Below are 24,038 nucleotides of genomic sequence, written 5' to 3' on the forward strand. Positions count from 1 at the left end.
CTGTGTGTTGTATTAGAGGGTAGGAATAAATTATTAATATTGCTGTAATGTTTGAAGGATTTGTTGGAAACAAGGTAATGAGTCTCTGAACAAACGTTAAAAATGTCGGTAGTGGAATCACCGAAGCAGAAACAAGAATTTCCAGGTTGGAAGATAAGGCTTGTCCAATTATGAATAACCTGGTGAAAGATTCTCCAGGTGCCAGAATCTCTGGTGTCAGAGAAGGAACTGAGGGCCAAGATCTGGAAGGATTTTCGAAAAATCTGTTGAGCTGGATAAAAAGCTGATGACTATATATATGATGTGCAACATATCCTCGACGTTTGTTAACACTAAGTGGTCTGCAGAAGGCCATACATATGCATGAAATTCATGAAAAGACAAATCTAACATCCCGTTGTAGTGGGTACAAACTAAACAATCGTGTTTTTAAGTGAGAATATGTTGCTGTTATGTTTGATTGAAATAACGCTGAGGCTCACCGACTGCTGGAAGCCCATAGAAGGAACATTGCATCTGACAGCTGCATCCTCCTCATGGCTGCAACCAAGAGCCTCCTTGTTGAAGACACACTCTGTGATGGACTTCTCAAATCCAGTGCACTGCACCTCATTCATATGCACTGGGCCCATTCCTGAAAAATATAGACAAAAGAAGTTTTGAAAGGTTGCTTCCCAGAGGATTCATGCGAGCGAAAAACAAATGGTTTTGGCTGAGAGATGTCTATGTTTTGTCATTATTTCATGTAATGTCACCATTTCCATTTAAAAATACAGCTCTGGTGTGAAATCAAAACAAAAGAAATAGTTTTATTAACTTAGCTTAGCATTACAACTGGAGGCACACCCACCAAAATAAACTAACACAAACAAACTATAGTACATCCAAAACTCTCTCGTCTGCTCACCCAGTCCCGCACCGGAGCTCACATCACAAAGTCCTTTAAAAACCAACTGTAGCTTCACATTTAACATACCACCTCAAAATACCAATTCCTCTATAAAAGTAAAACAATCAGGATGTCAGGAACAGTTATAAGGCTTAAAGCTAATATGGTTAATTAAGGGAAGGTGAAAGAAAGGATAGCAAGCAAAAACAGTAGACTACACATTAAAAGAGAGGCTCATAGTGTACATACATACTGTACAAGTAGTCAGTTAATCAGAGAACCCTATAAGTAATACTACAAGAACATTATATTCACCAAATTATATCAAGTACCAAATTATGATTACCTATGACCTTTACATGAGAACAAAAGATACCCTAACATGACACTAGGACTTTTCATCAGGAGAGACTTAATTAAAAGATGAAAACAATAATAATTTAACATGGTGCACAATAGGTTGAATTGTGAGAGTCTTTGGCGATTAGACTCTATCGCTATGTTTAATTTATAAGGGGTAGAGAGGGCATGGATAGACAGGAATATCCCCCCAATGGAGTCTTGACACTTGGGGTGGTAAAGGAAGCTTGGAATGACAACTGACAGCAGCAGAGAGGAGAATAGATTTAAAGTTTGAGTGAAACAAAGATCTTGGATACATCTGGTTGGTTAAACTGAAAGAGAGAGTGAACGCCCAGAGTCAGCTCATTAGGTTGGGGGAGAGGGAGAGAGAGGAGAGAGAGAGAGAGAGAGAGAGAGAGAGAGAGAGAGAGAGAGAGAGAGAGAGAGAGAGAGAGAGAGAGAGAGAGAGAGGAGAATGAAGAAGCATAGAAGTCTTCCTGAATGAACTTATGCTGAGCTTCACATAAATACTATCCTCACACAAAGAAACTATGTAACACTGCCACACACGTCTCTGCTTACAACATGATACAGTATAAGTTGCCAAAGACCTTTTTTCTATTTTGTGAAATGTTTTGCTGTTTATCATAATGTTACTATTACCATCTGAGGTTTTTTTTAATTATTATTTCCATCTGAGTTTTGTTTTTCTCCATGAAAGGTTACAGAGAGCCACTGATGAGAAATAAAGCTGGGAAATGATTTTGGAACAGGAACATTCCCTCTGTTTCAACATTTTCCATGTCTAATGTTACTGGAATGTGCAGCATGCCCCTGTTTATGATAAAAGGAAACACCTCCTATACAGAAGTCCATGCTGTATGTGATTCTTTTTGCCAGTTATTGGTACACCCTTAGAGAAAAATTTACTTTTTTTGTATATCCTGATAACAGATGAGCTGGGGCTTTAAAACACTGTATAACAAGATCTGCTGAGTGTGTAATTTAACAGTAGTCTAGTGTTTCCTCTATGTTGATTTTGTAGTGGCGGCCCACGATGGAAAAATGTCTGCCACCACAGTATCAGAAATAGGGCTGTACAAAAAATGTAGTCACGGTTGCCTTTTAAATTTTCCTGACATAATGCAATTTAACAACAAGTAGAACTATTCAGAGGTTATTGGCCCGTCCATTTTAACTCCACATACTGTTGTGTTAATGGGGGGGGAGGGGATGGGTGCCGTTGTTCGGACAGACCTGCCCCCACTGCTGAAAAAAATCCTAAAGGAAACACTGTCAGTGGCACACCTCTGCTGCAGTCTGAAAAGAGACTCCTCAGTGGAGACCATAAAGTCCATACTCCACTACTGTTGTTATTGGTTCACTCTTATTGCTCTCATCAAGCTTGTTTCAAGACACAACAGGCAGCTTTTTTGGCAAACCTATAATACAATAACTGACCAGCAACAAACAGACAGACACAGTTAGCAACTAGCTTGTGAACGTTTAGCTTACCTTGCACGGCAGCTGGATATCACAAGATCATTCAAGAATTGCTTGATCACATATCACACGATAATCAATCTTGTCAGGCTTTAACTATGCGTTTGTGTCATGGATCTATAATAACAATTGGATACAGTGCCTCCGCTCAGCCTTGCAGACAATTTTTTCCATTGGCCACTCACGGTATTGCAACGAAAAAAATCTTGATACACTACGGCCGTAACAAAACAGTGCAGTTTTAAACTTTTTACACTTGTTTAGTGTATAGATAGAATCCAAAGCACAAGCCACATTTTATTTCCCAGGATCTGAACAGAAAGTAATGGGTTAGAGGTTAACGTTTCAGTACAGACCCCATTCACCACGGGCTCTGTCCACAGTCCAGCTGAAATTGGCTTGCCTTATCTCCTTCTAACTCAGTAAAGTAACTTCTCAATTGAATACACAGGGATTTTCATATATCCATATATATTACAGAAAGATATCTAATTTCATACCGGCTCAGGAACAGATTCCTATCTTTACAGACCTGCACACTGTAACTAATTTGTTCCACTGTGTTAAATCACTTTCACCATCAGGTCTGGGAGTTCATGATACTGTGCTCAGTGGCACACAGGGGTGATATGAGAAGGATAGTAAAGGATAGAATTACTGCCGGAAATGTTTGGGATATGTGGTTTTGGTACACGGTTATAACCTTGCATCCTGTGCCATGTTGGAAATATACATGCACAGTTCTTCCAACAATAAAGTCATTCTGAACTCAATGGCATGGGACTGTTTCAGGTCTACACTGTACTTAACCCAGGCTGTTGCTGCTCAGAGGAATAAGGTGTTGGAGGAAGGAGAGAGCAGCACTCTTGTTTAGATTAGGCTTAATTAATGTAGTTTAAATCAAAAGGCCCATAAAAGTCAAGTTTCCTTTGTTATTTCCTTATGTTTTGCCTCTAGATGTGAATATGTAGCAGGGAGCAGCTGGAAATACTGTGAGTTAACTTTCCTTACCCAAATAACAGTAAAAATTTAAAACTAGTATACCTTGTCCCAGGCGACCTCCAGACAGGGCCTCTATGGCCGTACCAAAGCCCAGCTCTCGACACACCACGGTGGCAGACAGCAGGTTCCAGTTATCATCACATATGGTGCCCCACTCTCCATTTTTCAACACCTCCACTCGGCCCTCGCCTACGATGGCCCCACCACGAAGACGAACCAACGGTTGCTGAAAAGGAATATTTAAAACCACATATTTTATTTATTCTGGTTCTTTCAAAAATCATAGACTCAGGTGAAAGTTTGGAACCTCAATTTTTCCTTTTCTGTGCTGAAAAAGCTGAGGCAGCAGATTGGTTGGCTTCATGTTTATAGAACCCTCAGAGGTCTAAGCCCTTTTTTTCCGTCTTTTGTTCTCCTGGTCTCCTTGTGTAATAATATAATAGACTAGAACGCCTTTTATTGTCACTATACACATGTACAATTAGATTAAAAGCAACTACTTTCCCAGTGCCAACATATACGTAAAAAATATAACAGCATGAAATAAAATAAGTAGTGCAAAGGTAAGGTGCACAGTTGAGACACTATATACATATGAAAAAATAATTATGGTTTTACATACAGTGTGATATGCAGTGTGGGTTATTGCTCATATTCAATGAGTAAGAGATATTGGACAGTAATGGAATTGCACATTAATTATCAATATTATCAAGTAGAAGAAAGTCCGGTGTCTGGGGGGAAGTGAAGTCTGTGAAGTCAGTGTGTGAGCTCAGAGTGGTTATGGCTTTTGGAAAAAACAACCTGTGCCGCCTCCCTGAGGGCAACAGGTTAAACAGATCAAAGCCAGGGTGGGAGCTGTCCTTTTTGATGTTTTCTCCTCTGTTGAGGCAGCGGGAGGTGGAAGTGTCCATCAGGGAGAGCAGCCAATGATCTTCTGTGCTGCCTTTACTACTCTCTGAAGCCTTTCCCTGTCTGCCACGGTGCAGCTGCCGTACCATACGTACTGTATCACAATACAGTATGTCAGCAGGCTCTCGATGGACAAGCGGTAGAAGGTCAGTATCATGTTGGAGTCCAGGTTGTGCTTCATGAGGACCCTCAGGAAGTGTAGCTGCTGTTGAGCCTTCTTGATGACTGCTGTGCGAGAGAGGTGGGGGCCCAGTCTCACCGTCTGGGGCCGATTGGGGAGGCCGACAGTTACCAGTTTGGTGATGAGAATGTCCGGAATGATTGTATTGAAAGCTGAGCTGCAATCCACAAAGAGCATCCGGACGTAGCTCTGCTCTGCTCCAGGTGGTTCAGCGCAAAGTGGAGAGCTATGGCATCCTCTGTGGATCTGTTCGTGCGATATGCGAACTGATAGGGGTTGAGGTCTGGGGGGGGAGATAATCCTTGATGTGTGGAAGAACCAGTCTCTCGAAGTACTTCATGATTACCGGAGTGAGGGCCACAGGACGATAATCATTCATCACACAGAGAACAATAATGGCCAAGACTATTGGCTTTTGAAAAGTGTTCACCTAGGTGTTGGCAATCAGGGGAATAAGGAATATACTCTGTAACTTACAAAAATATTAAATTATTTAGGTTTTTTTTACCATAAAAGTCCATATGCTTTTATCCAAAAAGGTTAGTTGTGTCATTTTCAATGTATTATCACACACAAAGACCATCAAAGATGACTGCCAGCTAACGAACAAAAGATCACCGTTTGGTACAAAACAAAGTAAATAGCCGTTCAATGGATTTATCGCTCTTGAAACTGCATGCATAGTCTCCGCACAGTCTCAATTTCTAAGCTTCTTGAAGGGCTATGAAAACACAAAGGAGGTCTGTGGAAAGGGCTAGCTCCCGGCTATTCAGCTAGAGCTACAACAAGACGATTGGTCCAACGTTCGCAAAGCAAACGAAACATATGCGCAAGTTGATTTTTGAATTCATCATTTTTTTTTACGTTACAAAGACACTAAAAGACACTGTAATTCCATGACGGATTAAAAAACTTCTGGATGGGCTGCAATTGTCAGAGGACCAAACGGCGCATTTCTCTGCTTATAAAAAAAAGTAGTCTCTACACTGTATTGATCTGGAGATATTAAATAAGACATATTTTAACAGCTGGGCAGGATGCCGTTGTGTTGACTGTTCTGCACTGCAGTGCAAAAAGATCATAAGACTATGTTATTTGTCAAGATTTGTGAGGCCCATTTGGACCCAAGTGCAGAAAGGCAAGGAGGGAGCAGCAGTTTGTATAAGTAATTTAATGAAACAGAAAGAGACTTACAAACGTGTAAGCAGCAGACAATAATCCAAAAGCAACAGGAACTCTGAAAATCCAGGAGCACAAAAACACAGAAATCCAGGAACACGAAACAAACAAACAGCTTACGCACAGGAAGGGAAAGGACTGAAAAATGAAAATTGAACTCCCTGCTGAGTTCAATGATACCTCACACAAGACTCTACTTCCTACAGTTTATTAGCTGTGAAAGGGGGCATGGCCAAAGCATAGGGGTTGGGGCAAAGTAAAAAAGGAAGTCTCTGCTGAGTTCATTGATACCTCACATAAGACTCTACCTTAAATGGGTCACCAGTTATGAAAGGGGGTGTGGCTTAAACATAGAGGGCGGGTCAAACCCTTGACCAACGACAAACAAACTCTCTGCTGAGTTCAATGATACCTCACACAAGACTCTACATTAAACGGGTAATTAGTTATGACAATGGCCGTGGCTAACTCATAGGGGGCGGGTCAAACTATCACCAATCAAAAAGTAACTCTGGGAATTGGACTATTTAACGTGACTAAGAGACATTTCTCTCCCCCGAGGCGGCAGGGTCACCAGGAGAGTCCGGTACAGCCTGACTCTGCAAACAGAGATCCCCTTACCACTAGCTTCACAGCGGGGGTTCAGATCTAGTTAAATCAGAGCAAGCCGCATGTGTGTGTAGCAGCTGTGGATGAGAGGGAAGCTGGCTGCTGAAAATCAGACGTTTTGGCACCCATGATTTTCCTTTGGTGCTGGCTAAACCTCTTTGGTGGGGGGCGCCAAAACTTTCTCGATGCAGGAAAATCCCTGATTTATATGTAAAAAATAGCTGACATTTAACTCTTACCGAATCCCCGAAATAAGTGTAGCACATTTGAGATGTTGAAGCTATAGTGCGTAGTTTCTGTCGCCCCCCCATGAGGAATTCTAAGAAATGACAACAACACTGTCAAAAATGACATCCCCATGACACAAGCCTTCTGTGATTGCGCACCACCCCCACCCCTCCTCCACACAGTTGCTAGAAGTGTTCATCCGGCTCAACCGCACAGTGCTCTTTTGGAAGACTTGTTTGCACCGTATCTCATTTTCCCATTATCTTCAATGAACAAAACAAAGTTTTTCAAGCATGTTTAAAATGTGTAAAAAACTGATGCAGCTTTACTGACTCTGGACCCTGGTTTTATGCTCAAGGACCTTTGAAAAGAATAAAAGTTAGCTGACTTTGGCGTTGCTTTCTGGAGACACATGTTTTTCCTTGCCATGTCATCATGTCATCTTTGAAACCCCAAGATGATACTAATTCATAGTGATGAGAAGTGTCCAAAGCAGCTACAGCTGCAGCTTACAAAGTGACACTGAGTACTGAACGTCAGTGTTGGCTCTTTGTCCAAACAAAACATTGACTCGCCCTCCCTCTACATCAGAGCCAGTGAACTGAACTGAACCAGTGCAGCTAATTCTAACATCAGCTTTGTTTACCATTTCGGTGTACTGACACCATCCATAGACATCACACATATTTCATTTGCAACTGACAGAAGACTGTAAGAACTGTACTGTTACAGTGGCTCGGACAATTATTTTTGTAAAATGAGTGTTCAATTATTTTTCATGTCTGAGAAAAGCCCCAGTCTTAATTGCTGGAGTACAATTGCAAAATGAATTACTTGTGGAAAACAAAAAAGTATCAATAGCTGGGTGTGTGTATTTAAGATTCACGTTAGAACAGACTTTACCTCTTGTCTGAAGGCCTTCCTAAATCCCGTCATGGACGTTGGGGCAAAGTCTCTACCGGGCACGCAGCTCACCACCACAGGCAACCCTCCAGCACAGGTCCCATTCAACTTCAGTGATGAAGCCTGGCCCAGTTTACAGCTGGACAGATGGGCTTCATTGCCAGTGCAGTTAACAGCGTAGTCCCAGTATGTGGGCTTTTTCCGGCGAGCAAACATCCTGGACAGATGGGGACAGGAGAAGGAAAGGAGATTAATAAAGTATTTCAGCGGTTGAGACGTTATATTTTCTTTTCAGGTATATTAAACACAAGAAGGTGTTTTTTGTTTTTTCAAAATTTGCCAAGTACCATTGGAAAAAGCAACAAGTTAAAGCTGCAATCAATATTTTCATATGAACAATGGGTGAAATGCAATGTGTGAGATGTTGCTACCAGTGATGAATCCACAGAAAATTATCGCCAGGCTTTGGTCTATGCTATAGTCTTTAACCATCTTTGAGCCAATTGTTTTTGTTTCAGGGCTTGCAACTTTATAATAATAAGAAGAAGAAAAGGAATATAAATACATTTTATATGTAAAGTGCTTTTCTAGACCCAAACACCAGAACTTTAATGGTGGGTTCAGTGTAATCCAACTCATCCTCATTTTAGCTGTAGCATGCAGTTGTTTTAGCAATAAAAGCAACTAGTTTGTGAACATAGCGGAGGTTTTAGTCGCTAGAGAGACAGATATTTCCCTTAGTTGGTTGAGACCAAAAACAGAGCTAAAGGGGGGTCTGCTGGTGGGTGCAGGTGTGAATAGGCATCTGTTTTTTTTTTTTTTTTTTTTCAAAAACGCATTAGCATAACATAACTTGTAAGATCATATGTCAATCATGTCTGTGATGTTCATCTTGTAATTTCTGCGACCAAATGGCCAAAAAATGCATTAATGCACGTTTTATGTCTATTTGTATGTATTATTTTCTCAATTCACTTAAATACATTTCTTTTTCATTTCATTCAAGTACCCTGAAATTTGTGAGCGGATGTGAAAATAGAATTTAATTAACTTGACAAAGGGCACTCAGACCTGCAGTTGAAATTCTAGAGCTACTGTTCGAGAAACACATTACATTTATCAGCATTTGGGGTTAAACAATTGGATGTACCACAATGCTTTATCTTGACACCATAAAAGTAAAGGTTAGCCAACAGCTGGAGAGTCCCATATTAAATTAAACAAACCTGCTGGGTTGCTAATCTCTTCCTCCCGATTTATTACTGAGTCCATATTCTGTTTTAAATGAGCCTCATTAGCAGTGTGGCATGTCCTATCATTGTGTCTCATGTCTGAGGTGTACATGAAACAATGTATTCAAATTGGACAAGCAGCATTTGTTTTTCATTTGGGAGCTGGCAAGAGAGAAGCTGCAGATTGGAAGCTATCCCAAACTAATGTTCTAAGCCGCAGCCGGAGGACTGGCTCTGCTATCTCCTCAATGCAATTTAAAAACAGCTGGGATGCATATCAGTACTGCTAGAACACAGCGATGATTGAATAAACTGGCCGTCCTGAGGCTGTGAAGCTTGACTTCTCACCAATATTGCTTAACCTAGCTTTAAATATGGTAACACATTCATACCCAAGTTGTTTTTCAGTACAACTTGAATGTCTACTAATTTTGCTAACGTTCTACTTAATAATTTATGAAAAGGCACACCAATGAGGGCTTTGAAAATACAGCATGTGAAAACAGTTGTGTAATTCTGTGGCTCTGAAGGTGCTCAAGTGACACCAATTCAGATCAGCTTGGCTTGGAGACTTCAAATCTATAACAGAAAGCCATGGTTGCAAACTTGGGACATGGATTGTGAAAGACTGGAATATTTACCAGGCATGGAAAGTTTGATAAATTACCGCATATTATTGCATATTGGAAGTGTAGCAGTGTTTTGGAACTTGACCCATACTAAGGACAAGGATAGAGCAGTGTTTTGTTTTCAGTAATGAGTGCAAGAGAATACAGTTTGAAGTTCAGCAATTGAATGAATACAAATTTAAGTAGGGATCCATTATGATAATGTTTTGGGGGTTGGCTGTTTGCAATCTTACCGGAGTTAGATGTGATACTATATATCAACTTTGTCTGCGCCCTTGTCATGTTGGCGTAGCGCAATGGGCTAGAGGTGTGGAAAGACAGCTAGCCTCCGCTGTCTTCCTAGCTTACTTGCTAAAAGTGGCTACTGGTAAAACTAAATTCAGGAATCACCTGGTTTTGTTCAGACTTGTAGGGTGTGTGAACAATGCTGCTTCATTGTGAGAATGGGACTTCTGGAATGCTATATGCACTCAAAGGGTGCTAAGATAGGGTGTTGAATGGAAGTAAATCCTGCTTTTAAAAAAATCATTTTCTATTTCTATGCATGTTAAATACAGAAGGCAAGGTGCAAGTGTGTGTGTGTGTATTGTTTTTAGTGGCCCCTATGACAGAGCGGGGTTGAGTAATGAAAAGTAATGTAATGAGTTATCTAAATTATTCCTTCTGCATTTTTAAAATAACAATTTTAACTCTTTGACTCTTTGTTTTTTTATCTCTCACACGACTCCCAACCTGTGCAAGTGCAGAATCACTATAATTAATAATAATAAGCAATATAATACTAATTTACAATTAAATTGAATAATATTTTGGGTTAAACACTGAATACTTGTAATTCTGTGGCATGAAACTTAAAGTCTCCAACTTAGAAAACTACTGCACAGGGAACCACAAATTCTTTACTTCCATATTTACCCATTTTAATTTTAATCCGGCATTCTCAAAGTGACTCTGGACGAAGCTAAACTACACAGGAGCACCAGCACAGGAGCAAACTCAGGATTATAAAACTGCGGCAGCGCTAGGCTCTGTGTCATCGCCGTTTCAAACGGCTGCCTGTAAAAAACACGTTTCATGGGGCTGAAAGCGGGAGTAGATGGAAAGTTAGGGAGCTATCGTGCTCTGCTGTGGTTACCTAACGCAGAGGAAACTTCCAGACCAGGCACAGACAGTAAATTCAAGGTTAACTTGAGCACTCAAAGCTTTATAGTAGGCTGTGATTAATATGTGGCCGTTTGGCTGCAAGCTTCCTCATGTTAGCAAGATTTAGATCCCTCAGTAGTCACTCACACGTTATGACAGCGTTGTGGAATGCACTCATGTTGGATATATATACAGTCAGGTTAGATTTCAATGTATAGGGCCTGTCATGTCAAGCATTTGCTCCACACCTTTAACCATGTATGATTTGGTGTTATTCCAATGACTTTTAACCCTTTTCCACCAACTTTGGGTGTTAGTCTTCCTAAATTACAACAAATGGACTATGTTTGATGATTAGTTTTTACAGATTTATTACACTGTTGGACTGCTAAAAGGTATAGAGAATCCAAATTTTCAAGTGTTCTGTATACTGAATTGAACTATGATTATTTCAAATATTGGTCTAAAAACTAGCAGCCCATGGAAGATGTAGTATAGCGTCTTGATGGCAGAACAGATGGTGGTAAAAGGTTAAAACAATACAGTACTAACATAAGCTAATTAAGTTCAGGGCCCTGATGAGCTGATGAATAAAAATCAGAATACTTTATTGATCTCTTTAGGGAAATTGTTTAGTTGCAGTTGCTCACAGTCAAATTCAAGGTAAAATAAGAGTAACAAAAGAGCGAGTCAATAAGTGTATAAAATAACATGAAGTAACATAGCTACAGTAAGAAAGAAAAACGTTACCTAGAAGGAAAGTAAGATAGATTTCAGTGAACTGACGTGAGGTTCTTACAGGAGGCTGCTAACCAAGGCTGAATTACCAAACATGCAAAGCAGGCAGCCGCCCAAGGGTCCCAGATATCTGACCCCCAGGGCACCCAAAAGCCCTAAAAACTAGTAGAATTCTTCAAAACCAAAATGTACCCCAAAATTACTTACAGAAGGACCCCAACCCCATAATATGCAACTCCACTGTATAGCCTACTACTGACTAGGGCTGGGCGATATATCGATATTAAAAATATATCGATATATTTTTAAATGAGATATGGAATTAGACCATATCGCATATATCGATATAGTTCAAATGTGATCCTTGCTCCCATAGATATATACACAGATGTCGCCTTGAGGTTCTAAACATACGTCAAAACCGCCGCCATCTTGGAACAGAAGTCCGAAGCATTCAGATCAACGCTAAAGATGCCGGACTTTTGTACTGCTTAATTATGTTCGATAGAGGAAATGAAAAGAACAAACAGCAATGAATAACATTTAACAGGTGACAATGTGTTTTATGATTATGTATGCCGCCTTCGACCAGCAACCTGAGCTCCGGCGGCAGCGGAGGCGGAGAGCTCCGTGGCCGGCCGCAGCGTCTCTTCCCCGGAAAAACACAGCTTTGCCTCGCTGCTGCGCCGGGTCCCCGCTGATCCAGATCGGACCAGCCAAAGACAGAGTGGTGATCGGTAGGATCTTACGTAGTCCAGGACGACCTGTATGTCGATATCGGCGGAAAGTTCCACTAAGTTTGCCGGGCGGCAGGCGGACGGAGAGAAGCTACAGCGGGGCAGCAGAGACCGCTCTGCGGCTGCAGGATCTGGAGCTCAGTGCCCGTTAAAATTACATGTAACACATAAATACATACAGAAATAAATAGTGGAGGAATGAGCCTGGACATTTCAGTCTGTTTTAAACTTCACCTTGAAGCAGAAACTCTTAGTTCAGAAGGGTGAAGTTTCCGTTTGACTCAGATCTGTGAACCGATCATAATAAATATTCTTTGTATTAACACATTAATTAGTTTCTTTGTTTTGTAGTCGATAGTTCATCTTTTAGTTTACTTAAGTGGAAGCAGTATCAAGTGGAAGAATGGGACTATAAACCTAGGCTTACAGGCATGAGGCATTACATTTTGAACAAAGTAGATTATATTAATATCAAAAGCTTAATTGACCTTTGGAACGAATCACAAATATGGAGCTTTGATTTCAAAAAAGGTACTCCTGTTATACAGTATTTAGGTTTACATTTTATTGTTATTTGAACAGCTGAGCATTTAATCATGAACCAGGTGAAGAAACCGGTTTATTATTTATTTGATTTTGCAACTGTTTCTATGAAACTACTTGTGACATGTCATATTTGATTTTGGCTTTGACTGAACATTTGCTCTCACTTTGCGGAAAAAAATATCGGGATATATATCGTATATCGATATTCAGCCAAAATATATCGGGATATGACTTTTGGTCCATATCGCCCAGCCCTACTACTGACTTACAGTGTAGGCTACATCTACATCAGAGGAAGACATTGTACTACTGTATTTACCTGACAGAGAAGAATGTAATAACAAAATATCACAATGACAATGTGGAGTAATCAGACATTAGCGTCATGGAATCATGGCAGTGCGCTGCCCACCTGGCCCGTTATGAGAGCTAATCAGTACATATCTGCATTCATCAAGGTTCAGAACCAGACTGTTTGTGAGTGTGTGTGCGTGTGTGTGTGTGTGTGTGTGTGTGTGTGTGTGTGCAGAGAGAGAGATAGAGATAGAGATATATAGAGAGAGAGAGACGTCTCGTGTCGCATGATCGTCAAATTTAACACTTCAGCAGAGGTGCTCATTTCCATACAGGTTTAATGGCTTGAAGGTTAATGCTGAAGTATGGCTTTGATTGACGGTAATGTTATTACTGTTGTAAGTTAGCAATAGACTTAAAGGAATACTTCACTGATTACCATTAAGCTTTGTATCAGTAGAAACCCAGTACTATTTTCGAATGACCATGCTTCCCTCCTTAATGGCCCCTGAGGCGAGAGATCTCTGTATTGTGTGTCTGGAAAAAAACCTCTGATGACACAAAAATCGTCGTTTTGCGTCATCGGAGGCATTTTTGCCCAGAGGCTATGAACTACAGCCAGAGGGGGTGGGACATCACTCCCAGAATTTCCAAATAGTGTCAGCCATCTTGAAGCTAAGCTAACAGGCTATTGCTCTGTGGAGAAAGCTGAGTAATTAATTCATACTTTAGTAGGCTAACCACAATGGCAGAAGAGGTAGTTTTGAAGATGATATGGCAGAAGGGGATTTTGAAGATCTGGTGCGCGAATACGATGCTCGTGGCTACCTGTACGAGCCGCAATACAGCGGTGGCTGCAGCAGCTGCTGCAGCAAAATGTAAAATGTTTGTCTGGCAAAGACTTTTTCAGCAGCAACCTTGCAATGATGTGCATTGAAACTACCGCACATGTGTACCACCGGGATATATTGGTACAGATCGGAGAATACGCAGGAAACTTTATTACAGACGGAATACTCGACACACTATGCAACCAGCACCTCAGCCTGCAGTGTCGCTTGATGCCACTAGCCAGGGAAGGTGACATCGAAAGCGGTGTGTGAGAAAGCAGAAACGCGGAACGAGGGCAGGAGTTCGAGCTAGGTGGAAAGCTAACGCTAGCCGGCCACCTGTCCCATCCATCCTGCTTACAAATGTCTGCTCATTAGACAACAAACTGGACTACATCCAACTTCAACAAAACTCCGAACACAAGTTCAGAGACTGCTGGGTTTTTGTGGAAACATGGCTGAACAACAGTGTACCGGACTCCACAATCCAGCTACCAGGCCTGCTAGCCTTCAGAGCAGTTGGAGATGCTGCTCTGTTGGGTAAGACTTGTGGAGGTGGGCTGTGCATATATGTTAACATGGACTGTTGCGGAAATGCGGTGCTTATATCCAACTACTGCTCACCGCTGTTGGAGTTTGTGACTGTTAAATGCCGACCATTCTATATTCCACGTGAATTTACGGCTGTGTTTATACGCGGTGTTTACATCCCACCAATCGCTAATGCTACCAATGCGTTAGCTGAACTTTACGGAGCTATCAGTGAGCTCCAAAGCACACATCCGGATGGACAATTTATTGTTGCTGGTGATTTCAACCATGCAAATCTCAAGAAAGTTCTTATATTCTACCTTCACCTCACGTTGAGGTCTACTTACAAGTTACAAGTCTGCTTATGCCCTGTCTTTTGTTGTCTGTTGTCTGTCCTGTCCCTTGTCTGTCTTAAATTGCTCTACTTTAGTAGTAATAATTGCACTTTATGTATAGTCTATAATGTGTGTACACTAAATGTAGCCTGTCTCATGTGTCGTTTTTATATAATGTCGTTTTTATAAAATGTTGTTTTTATATATTTTAAATGGTAACACAACTTGAGCCACGGTGAAACGTTGTTTTGTTTTACTATATACAGTGTATATGGTTCAAATGACAATAAAACCCACTTGACTTGACTTGACTGCCCTCTGTAACCGGTAGGCGTGGCTTGGGAGTGGCCTTGTAGGAAGTAAGTGCATTCTGGAAGTTGTTCTTTTCTCGGTCTAGAAGGCACCAACTTCTAAAAAAAAAAATTCACATTTCTACTACATAAATGACCCAATTTAAATACATATTTATCTTTCCAGCGGTGAAATATCCCTTTAATTAACCCGACCCAGGGTGAATCCGATGAAAACCGATGTATCTGCCTGGTTCAACTCTGAGATTTTCTCACATTGCACAGAGCTGTGAAGGAATAATCTCCGAGCCTTGCAAGCATGAGCGGTCTTCTGGAGGACATCCACCAGACCAGCGGGCGCTCGTTGGATTGTTGTCGGCCGCGGTAAGCGAGGAGGGCGGGGAGGAAGCAGAAGCAGGGACGCTGGCCGGGCCTGCTAGCCCGGCTAAGGAAACCACAACGATCGACAGTGACAAGACTACTAATCACCAACGCCAGATGGATCACACACAAAATGGATATATATGCTACAAATACACATGGAACTGCTGCTTGATGATTATTACCAAAGCCTGGCTGAACACACTCACTCATCGCAGACGGCAGCTAGCAGCTAACAGGGTAGGTGAATTTAAACAATGTCTGAGTTGAAACCCATCTTGTTGTCATGTAAGGGCCCTGTTCATGTTGCATTATAATATATCATCATAATTGCATTTTGTGTCTGTTAAGAGGCAAAAAGGCACTCTTTATCTTATGCCCCCAAAACTGCCGTTTTAGTGGGAGCTCTCGGCATTAGCTGCAGCAGCTCCGTGTTGCTGCCACCGATTCGACTTGTTTTTTTTGCTATCGACAGTACTCACATATGTATAGCGATCAAGATTAACATAGTTCTCCTTTAATGGCCGTGACATACTGGTTTGGTTCAGTTTCACTGCTCTCATCAACCTGTTTTCCAGCCAAATCAGGCTGTTTTAACCAAAAAAGCTCTGATAAACCCACTGTAAACCACCTGCTCACCACCGAACAACAAACAGACAAAGTAAGCAACTAGCTAGTGAACATAGGAGAGCATTTAACAGCTAAAGAGCCAAATATTTTCCCCTTAGAAGTTGGTGGAGACCAAAACAAAGTGAAAGGAGGATGAATATACTTTTATTTCTCTATAGATATAATTAAATGACGTAAACTGGCTACTCAGAGCTTATCTGAAAACAACCAATGACTTACAGCATTCCATTGGTGGGCCACATTGTTGCAAAATACCTTATATACATTTCTGTGGCCATTTGTGAATCAAACCCTAAATCCTTCTCTGCTCTTTGAGTTACCCAGGATCACACATACAGTAGTGAAATACTCACTTGTAGACTCTGGCATTGTACTTCCTCTCTCCGGGGAAGCCAAACATGCCACAGATGACTCTGCTGTCAAGCTGGGTCCACTCTGTGTTACAGATCTGCTTCCATTTACCGCCATCCTTGACCTCCACATATCCCTCTGTTACAGGGATTCGCTTACGGTACGACGACAGGATGGCTCGTATGCGCACGTCCTCAACTTGAATATCAAGGTTCTACGGACAAAGAAATAGAGAAATGTGCAGATACGTCAAGAAACTTTGTCAAAGAAAGAATTGACATGTGTTTATGTATTCATTTCCAAACACATTTTGGTCCTTTTCTGTATAATTGACAAAGAAATATATTACTTTTGCACAGGGGCCATAAAAAGTATTCTGTTTTTATTTTCTGGCTAGACAGACATCTGAAATCTGATATGATGTAAACAGGCTATATCTGGCTAGAAACAGCATTTCCTGTGTTACATAACATGCAATCAAAGCTCCTAAACCCCCCATCCATACTTAACCTACAGCCACTCAGATCTGTGTGTGCTGCTTTTAAATCTTTTCCAGATTGCTCAAACATATTTACAGTGTATCACCTTATTAATTCCTATTGTTTCTTACAACTGTTTTTGGCTAGGCCAAAAGTTCCGAAGGGTTTTCATGGTAACATGTGCAACACATTTTAGTGGGTCGCTAAAAAAGCATCAATCTGTTAAGAAAAAATGCACAAAAACAGCATTGTGAGTACACATGCAGTAGGAGGCAAGTAAGAGACTGCCATTTCTTTCCAGACTACGGCAACATCATCATAGACCACAAACTTGAACAGTACAGGCCTTGGACAGTCCCGTACTAATTAGAGAAGAAGTTATTTTGTGTTGGTTTTACTTTCACTAGCCCTTTTGCTCAACATCCCCCTTGAGCAATGAGCAAACCAGGGTGAAATTATTTGCTTTGTAATTGCACTTGTAAATATTTTATATTAACAATTGATCAAAATAATATGTTTAATGTGAGGGGTGGCTTGTAGTGACTACCCACAGAGAATTATCACGCAACTCTAGTTCCCCTCAGTTCTATTGGGCTTGTTTTTGTTATGGCACTTTATTGTTGGGTTTACTCTTAAGGCTGTTATCATTGCTGTTTCCTGCAGCAGAAAGCAGCTGTTTCCAGCAAAAACGCTCTAATAACCATACACCAAACAGGAAACAGAAAAAAATAGTAAGGTTTGGTATGTAAGGCAAACAAGCATATAGTAAAAACAAAGAGCCAGAATTTTCACAAGGAGTTGGTTGAGACCAAGAAAAGAGCTACAAAGAGAGTGAATATGTGGCGAAAGGTGTCAGAAACATGATTCCAAAAGATTACTAATGTATCTGTGTGTAGGTAGTCTGGCTCAACGGATGCACATTGCTGAGATAAAGCCTCTTACGATATTTCTGCTTTTTATTTTGCAAGGGCATTGTGGCGCACCCAAGATGTTTGTAAATGGTTTAGAGAAATCCAAACAAATGGACTGTATTTATATAATGCTTTTCTAGTCTTAAAGACTCCTCAATGCCCTTTGACTGTACTTTTACAAAGTACAGGAACCATTCAGACACATCCATACACTGTGGCCGAGGCTACCGTGCAATGTGCCACCTTCTCATCAGATAAACATTCACACACCGATGGTGTGTGTCCAAGGACATTTTGACATGGCACTGGAGGGCCAGGGATTGAACCACTAACCTTCCAATTGGCAGGGGACTGCTCTACCACCTGAGCTACAGGCACCCCGAAACAAGCGAGAGCGTTTTTTTCCCCCTATCCCAGAATAGATAAGCTGTGTAGCCTGACCATACTCCCACGCTGACACAGCTGTGGAGATAGGCCTGTCAATGTGAGACTAGTATATAGGCAACTGTTTGCGAACACTTTCGCCAACTTTATAAGGCGATATTATGTCAGTGTTCTGTTTACAGCTTGTTCTGCTGTCATTAAAGGAGAAATCCAGTGCAAAATGAACCTAGGGGTTAATAACACACGACGAACGCCTTGCAACAAGTGACCAGTAACATAGCTCAAGCATGGCATTCGTCATTCGACTGGTCATGACTGTTTTCCCAATATGGCGCCTGCCTGTATACGAGAAAAACAGTACAGTCTTTATAAACTATCTTTTTAATAAACTGTCTGTACACTTACAAAGTTCTCAATGCTTCGGTTTACATGTAGGGACCCTCATTATGCTACCGGAAGTGTGGTGCTATTTTGAGCCTTGTTAGTGGTATAGAAATAGATTTCTTTTTACTTTACCCATGCCCCGACGACTAGCTTTATGAGTTAATTAGCGGTTTGCGCTAAAACTGGTCACATTCGATTAGCATGAAAACATATCCCAGAGAACGGTCGACTCGGTACACGTGTTATTAACCCCTAGGTTCATTTTGTGCCGGATTTCTCCTTTAAGTGGCCAAAGAAAATAAATTGATGCTGCTTTAATTACAAAATCTTCTATCATCCACCACCTCCACTACATGCGACAGGGTAGGACATCACTGCTATTTCAAACTGTGAGTCTACGTTACTTACAAATTATTTTGTGTAAATCTACATTAGAGAAATTCAAGAGTCAGATAAATGTGTATGGCATTTAGCATTTCAGCTGCTACAAATTCACATTTGTAGTGTTGGAGCCTTGTGTCATTATTTTGACCGATATTGAGATTGCGATATGATTCACAATATTGTAGGGAATGATAATTTTTGTATCATTAATCTAATTTACATTGAAAAATATTAAAATTTAAAATATTAAAATGATAATAGTGTTGTTCTTTGGTGTGTAGGGTACGATTTGTAGGCTGGGACATCTGTGCAGCACCACAATACTAAATTCAGAATGGTCACATATTTTGCCTTTAACAAATATCCATAACATTTGGAAAGTCTAAAAGAGCCGTACAATTAAATAATTTAATCCCCATCCAAGTGAATGGAGTGCTAAATCATAAGTAGCCTACTCGGCCAGCAGAGGTCTCTAGTGCGCCTGATCTATGGACCCCATAGTGCAGAAGTGGTGCAGATCATCCGGGTAATTATATGCAGAAGTTTAGAGCTTTTATGGCTTCATGCACCGCTGAGCAACTTTCATAGGAATGAACGGGGCTCCTTCTTGCGCTGTATCCAAGTATAATTATACATCCATTGGTCTCACCCAATCAGTCTACTAGACACATGGATGATTTTGGTCATCTGTTTTGATTAGGTATTTTGACCAATTCAACAGTTTTACATCTTGATTTTAAAACTTGAAACTACTCATCTGAGTATTTCATCAAAACTCAGTCAATGGCCTTCTAGCTCGAAGGCAGTGTGAGGCTGTCAAAAATCAGCTCAGAACCTTTCCTCTCAGACCATTTGCAGGGATTAAATAAACATTTTCCTCTCCAATAGGCCAAACCCACATTCTTGTGCTACGTGACGGCTGAGGAGTGCAGGCTGAGGGGAGGGAGCTCAGTCTGGCTGGGGGGGGAATACGTTGCTTTGCTTAACAGATGGGCTGGACCAGACTTCTCTCATATACAGCCAAGAAGAACCTTGACATCAAATAATGAGAAAGTAGGGTTTTCTAATTGGCATTTGCCTCCAGGGAAGGGCAGAGACCACCAGAGTGAAAGGTACAAACCATCAGTCTTTCTACCCTCTGCTATTTTCTCCCAAAGATAACCACATTAATCATTCTGGTCAGAGGCAACGTGGTCTGGACTGCAGAGGATATACTGTACTGTGACTGAAATCATGGAACATGATAATGACTGGAAATGTGGTGATGGTGACCTTGTCTGGATTTACTGGGTATATAGTACATGACTCAGTGGCAGACGTGCAAAAATACTAGTTTGAGCCGAACGTTGGTTAGCAAGGAAATCCAGGCTGACTAAACATTCAACCAAACAGAATTATGTACTGATAAAGACAAGGCATGCTGGTGCTTAAATAATGAGATTGAATATCTGATAAAGAGAGAAATAAAATACTTTACCCACCCCCTTTAACAGATTGATCATAAATCTTGGTGAGATGAACAACATCCATGCTAGATAAGAGTCTGAAAAAAACAGCTACTTTTCTGGTTTATTTCGAAACCCAATTTGTTGCCCCCTTCCCCATCTGTTTAGATGGTCCTCACGTGGAGAAAAAAAATGGCCATTTGACTTCAGAAAAAAAGCGATTTCCTGAGTCTTTGCTTGTCCAGGAGAAAAAGTGGCACAGATGGAAAAGCCATTAGTGGGATGAGATGTATGGGAGAGGTGAAGGGGCCTCAATCTGTTGCAACTCAGCTGTAATTAACAGAGTTTACTTCGAGGTAGTAAAACATGATTTTTCTTTATTGCTTCAAGACTTAATTCTTCAATTTGAAAATACCACTACACTCTGGTCATGTAATAAGGGGCAACAGGTCATTTGGGGGCAAGTGGAGCAAAATCGGAATTTAGAAATGAATATAAGTTTCAGATTAAGGAATGGCATAAAAAGATCCCCGGTTGCCTGTATTCTTTATCATTATTCTACAATCTAAGGTCAGTGGCAGGATAGAATAGTTTTAAAAAGGTGATTTAATTGGCTCAAGAGGCTGCTATGTGGGGATAAACCCACACTCGCAATGTCAAGTGAGATTGATTTTCACCACATTGTACTGTACGATTGTGTGTGACTTCTTCTTCTTCTTACAGTACACAGTGGGGTAGAGACTGCATTTGCCGAAGAAAAAAAAACAAAGTGCTTGGAACTTTGAAACATGTGGTTTCAATAGCGGTCTTCAACAAATCTCTCAGCCAGCAGAAATCACCTCACATCCACAGCAAAATACCAAGACACTGGGTTCACATGCTATGTGGTATTTAGTTGCACGTCTCTTTCTGAGAATTCTAATGAGCTGGGCCATTTTCAGGTATGTCTGTTGTCCCTTTCTGAACATTAAAACATGTCTGATCAATACCCAGTCTTTCTTGCGAGCTGATTATTCCACCAGCTGCAACGCAAATTGAGGATTCTGTGTTTTAAGAGATAGTGTTTACAGAATGCAGTGTGTCGCAATGCGCAGTTCCTCTAAAAGCCATTTAAAAGAGCCTTTGTTAACAAACTGAAAGCAGATGTTTCACAAAGTCGTGACAAACCCTGAAGTGGAGAGTAAATTACAAAGACAATGATTTAATGGAAATGACCTGCTTTTATATGGCATTAAAGCTAAAGTGTGGAAAATGTGGAAAAGAAAGACACACTCTGGAGTGATTTCAGGGCACTAGGATTTGGCTGGTTCTCATTTTAAAAGATCTTAGAATTGTTGTCTGTTGACAGCAAAGTAAATCATCATTATGGATGGCAAAGTGTAGAAGGTGATAAACCTACTAAATACAGCAGTTTAGACAAATGTACCATATTTTTCCAGAAAATTCAGAAATAAATCTACACTGCTGTTGTGTTTTTCTCATTTGTTCCTCTGCCCCGATGTAAAGGTATGGCAGGTTAGATGAGCCAAGTGTGGAAGGTTTTCTGTTGGTGCAGACAGAGCCTAAATCAAAAATATTTGCACACACACAGTTGGCACTGAGGTATAAAAACAGGGTTCCATTTGCAAAAATAAAAACCCTGCATACACAAATAGCACTTATTTGCAATGTATGAATTGGACCAAAAAAGGTTCAGGTACTCTAATTCAGCAGTTGCATGACATGATCATGTGTCTTGGATATATTTATATTTATATTTATAGGCATGTCTTGGTAATATCACATAAAATGTGTTTTTGTAAGCATTTCATTGCACACATTAAGGGCTTGACATTAACTTTTTTGCTCACCAGCCACTGTAGCTACAGTGATGCAATATTCAGCTGTGATATGGTTGTGTGTAAAGCACTTTTTGTATGAAAAAAATGCAACCGATTAAGACACAGACATAAAAAGAGTAGCTTATTGCGTAAGTGGTGCAGGGTTGTGGAAGATTAATTAGAAGTGGATTGGAGCACGTGCTTGCACGTCACTAGAGCGGAGTCAGCAGCTGGCATGCGCCCCGGTGACAAGAAGCGGAGCACCTTGCAAAAGTCTGTTGTCGTGCTGCGTGCGCTCTATACTTCTTTTAAACCCTCTTGTCATAATGTTTTTCTGCCACAAAGGCAACTGTTGCCAAGGTTGAACCGGCCATATAACGCCGCGGCTTGCTGGTCTGGTGTGCAAGATTTGGTGATCACTGGGGTGGACGGATCATGCCATGGGCTGCGCACTGGATCACGGCTGTGCTCCTGCATCAGGCAGTGGAACAGCGGCACAGTAGCCTACTCAAGCAATCAGGGTTACAATATATATAATATGTTTATCCAATACAATTATCCATCTTTTAGGGGGGGCTCATGCTCCTCGGTGAGGTCCGGCCCAGTTCCGGCACTCCTGCAGCTGTATTTGTCTTTTCAAATGTACTTTCTGACATTTGCAAACACGTATAGATCCGATACAGTATCTGAAATATATAAATTGGGCAAGTAGCCTGGATCACATTTTATATATATATATATATATAAAGTCTCATAAAACAAAATCAGTTCAAATATGAACAGAGCAGGAAGCTTGACCGAAGTATTTAACCGGGGGTTAAAGTTTCTATGATATTACAAACTGTCTAAAGTCAGGTTGCGTTTGAGTTTTAAGAACACACCATCATAGTGGTCACATATAAAAACTATTCCTGTACAGATACTTCAGGGGAGATCAATATATATATATATATATATATATATATATATATATATATATATATATATATATATATATATATATATATATAATACATCCCTGAGGGGTCATGAATGTCTTTTCCAAATGAAATAGCAATCCAACCAACGGTTAACGAAACTACAAATGTCAATTTCATGGTGACACTAAAGGAAAAGTCAAGTTATTAAGATTAATCCTTCTCGGAAACATAAAGCTCTGTACAAAAAATAAATACAATCCATTAAATAGTTGTTGAAATATTTCCGTCTGGACCAAAGTGGTGGACCAAATGACTGATTGACCAACTGACATTACCATTCCTAGTGCCACACTAGTGGCAAATTACTTTTACCATAGTTTGTCCAGTCTTCATGATGACCATGTGGTATGTTTGAAAGCTCTACAAAAAGCTAGTGAGTGGACCTTGAGTTGGGATTGTTTTGTCAAAATCCTGTTTCCAAGGTCAAAAATAATCTTTGATGCTTAAACTTTAAGCCAACATGGACGGGAAGTCCTAAAAGTGCAGCTACTGGGCTCACATGTCAACAGATGCATCTCCATGACAACTCCATTCACTGATTAAGATTGTGTGGCATGCTTAAAAGCTCAATAAAATGCTAGACCTTGAGTTGGTAATGTTTTGTCAAACAATTTTTTTAGATTTTCGTGATTACCGTGGTCACATGACACACATGTTACACATTGTAACAGAGATATGACACCATTACATTCCTCCTCAACAACACAGCCGATTAAATGTGACAAATCTGTTCTGCACATGGCTAGAAAAAACATTGGAACAGTCCGAATAATCAAAGGCATACTTCCTTCAACATTGATGCATGTTTGTCAGCCTTCAAGAACAGATTGGACGTT

The 24,038-nt window shown here is 40.6% G+C and overlaps 1 protein-coding gene across 1 annotated transcript in view; it reads right to left on the minus strand.

The window, feature by feature from the left end:
• Window positions 1-24,038, minus strand: part of loxl2b (lysyl oxidase-like 2b) — a 52,517-nt gene that overhangs the window by 17,838 nt on the left and 10,641 nt on the right. Inside the window, exons 4-7 of the mRNA XM_028577509.1 lie at window positions 16,418-16,629; window positions 7,749-7,965; window positions 3,779-3,962; window positions 483-634 (exon numbers count right to left, since the gene is read on the minus strand). Of these exons, the coding sequence (XP_028433310.1) occupies window positions 483-634; window positions 3,779-3,962; window positions 7,749-7,965; window positions 16,418-16,629 (765 nt within the window). The remainder of the gene's footprint in view (window positions 1-482; window positions 635-3,778; window positions 3,963-7,748; window positions 7,966-16,417; window positions 16,630-24,038) is intronic.

This window comes from Perca flavescens, chromosome 5 (genome assembly GCF_004354835.1).
Source record: "Perca flavescens isolate YP-PL-M2 chromosome 5, PFLA_1.0, whole genome shotgun sequence".
Taxonomy (NCBI): domain Eukaryota; kingdom Metazoa; phylum Chordata; class Actinopteri; order Perciformes; family Percidae; genus Perca; species Perca flavescens.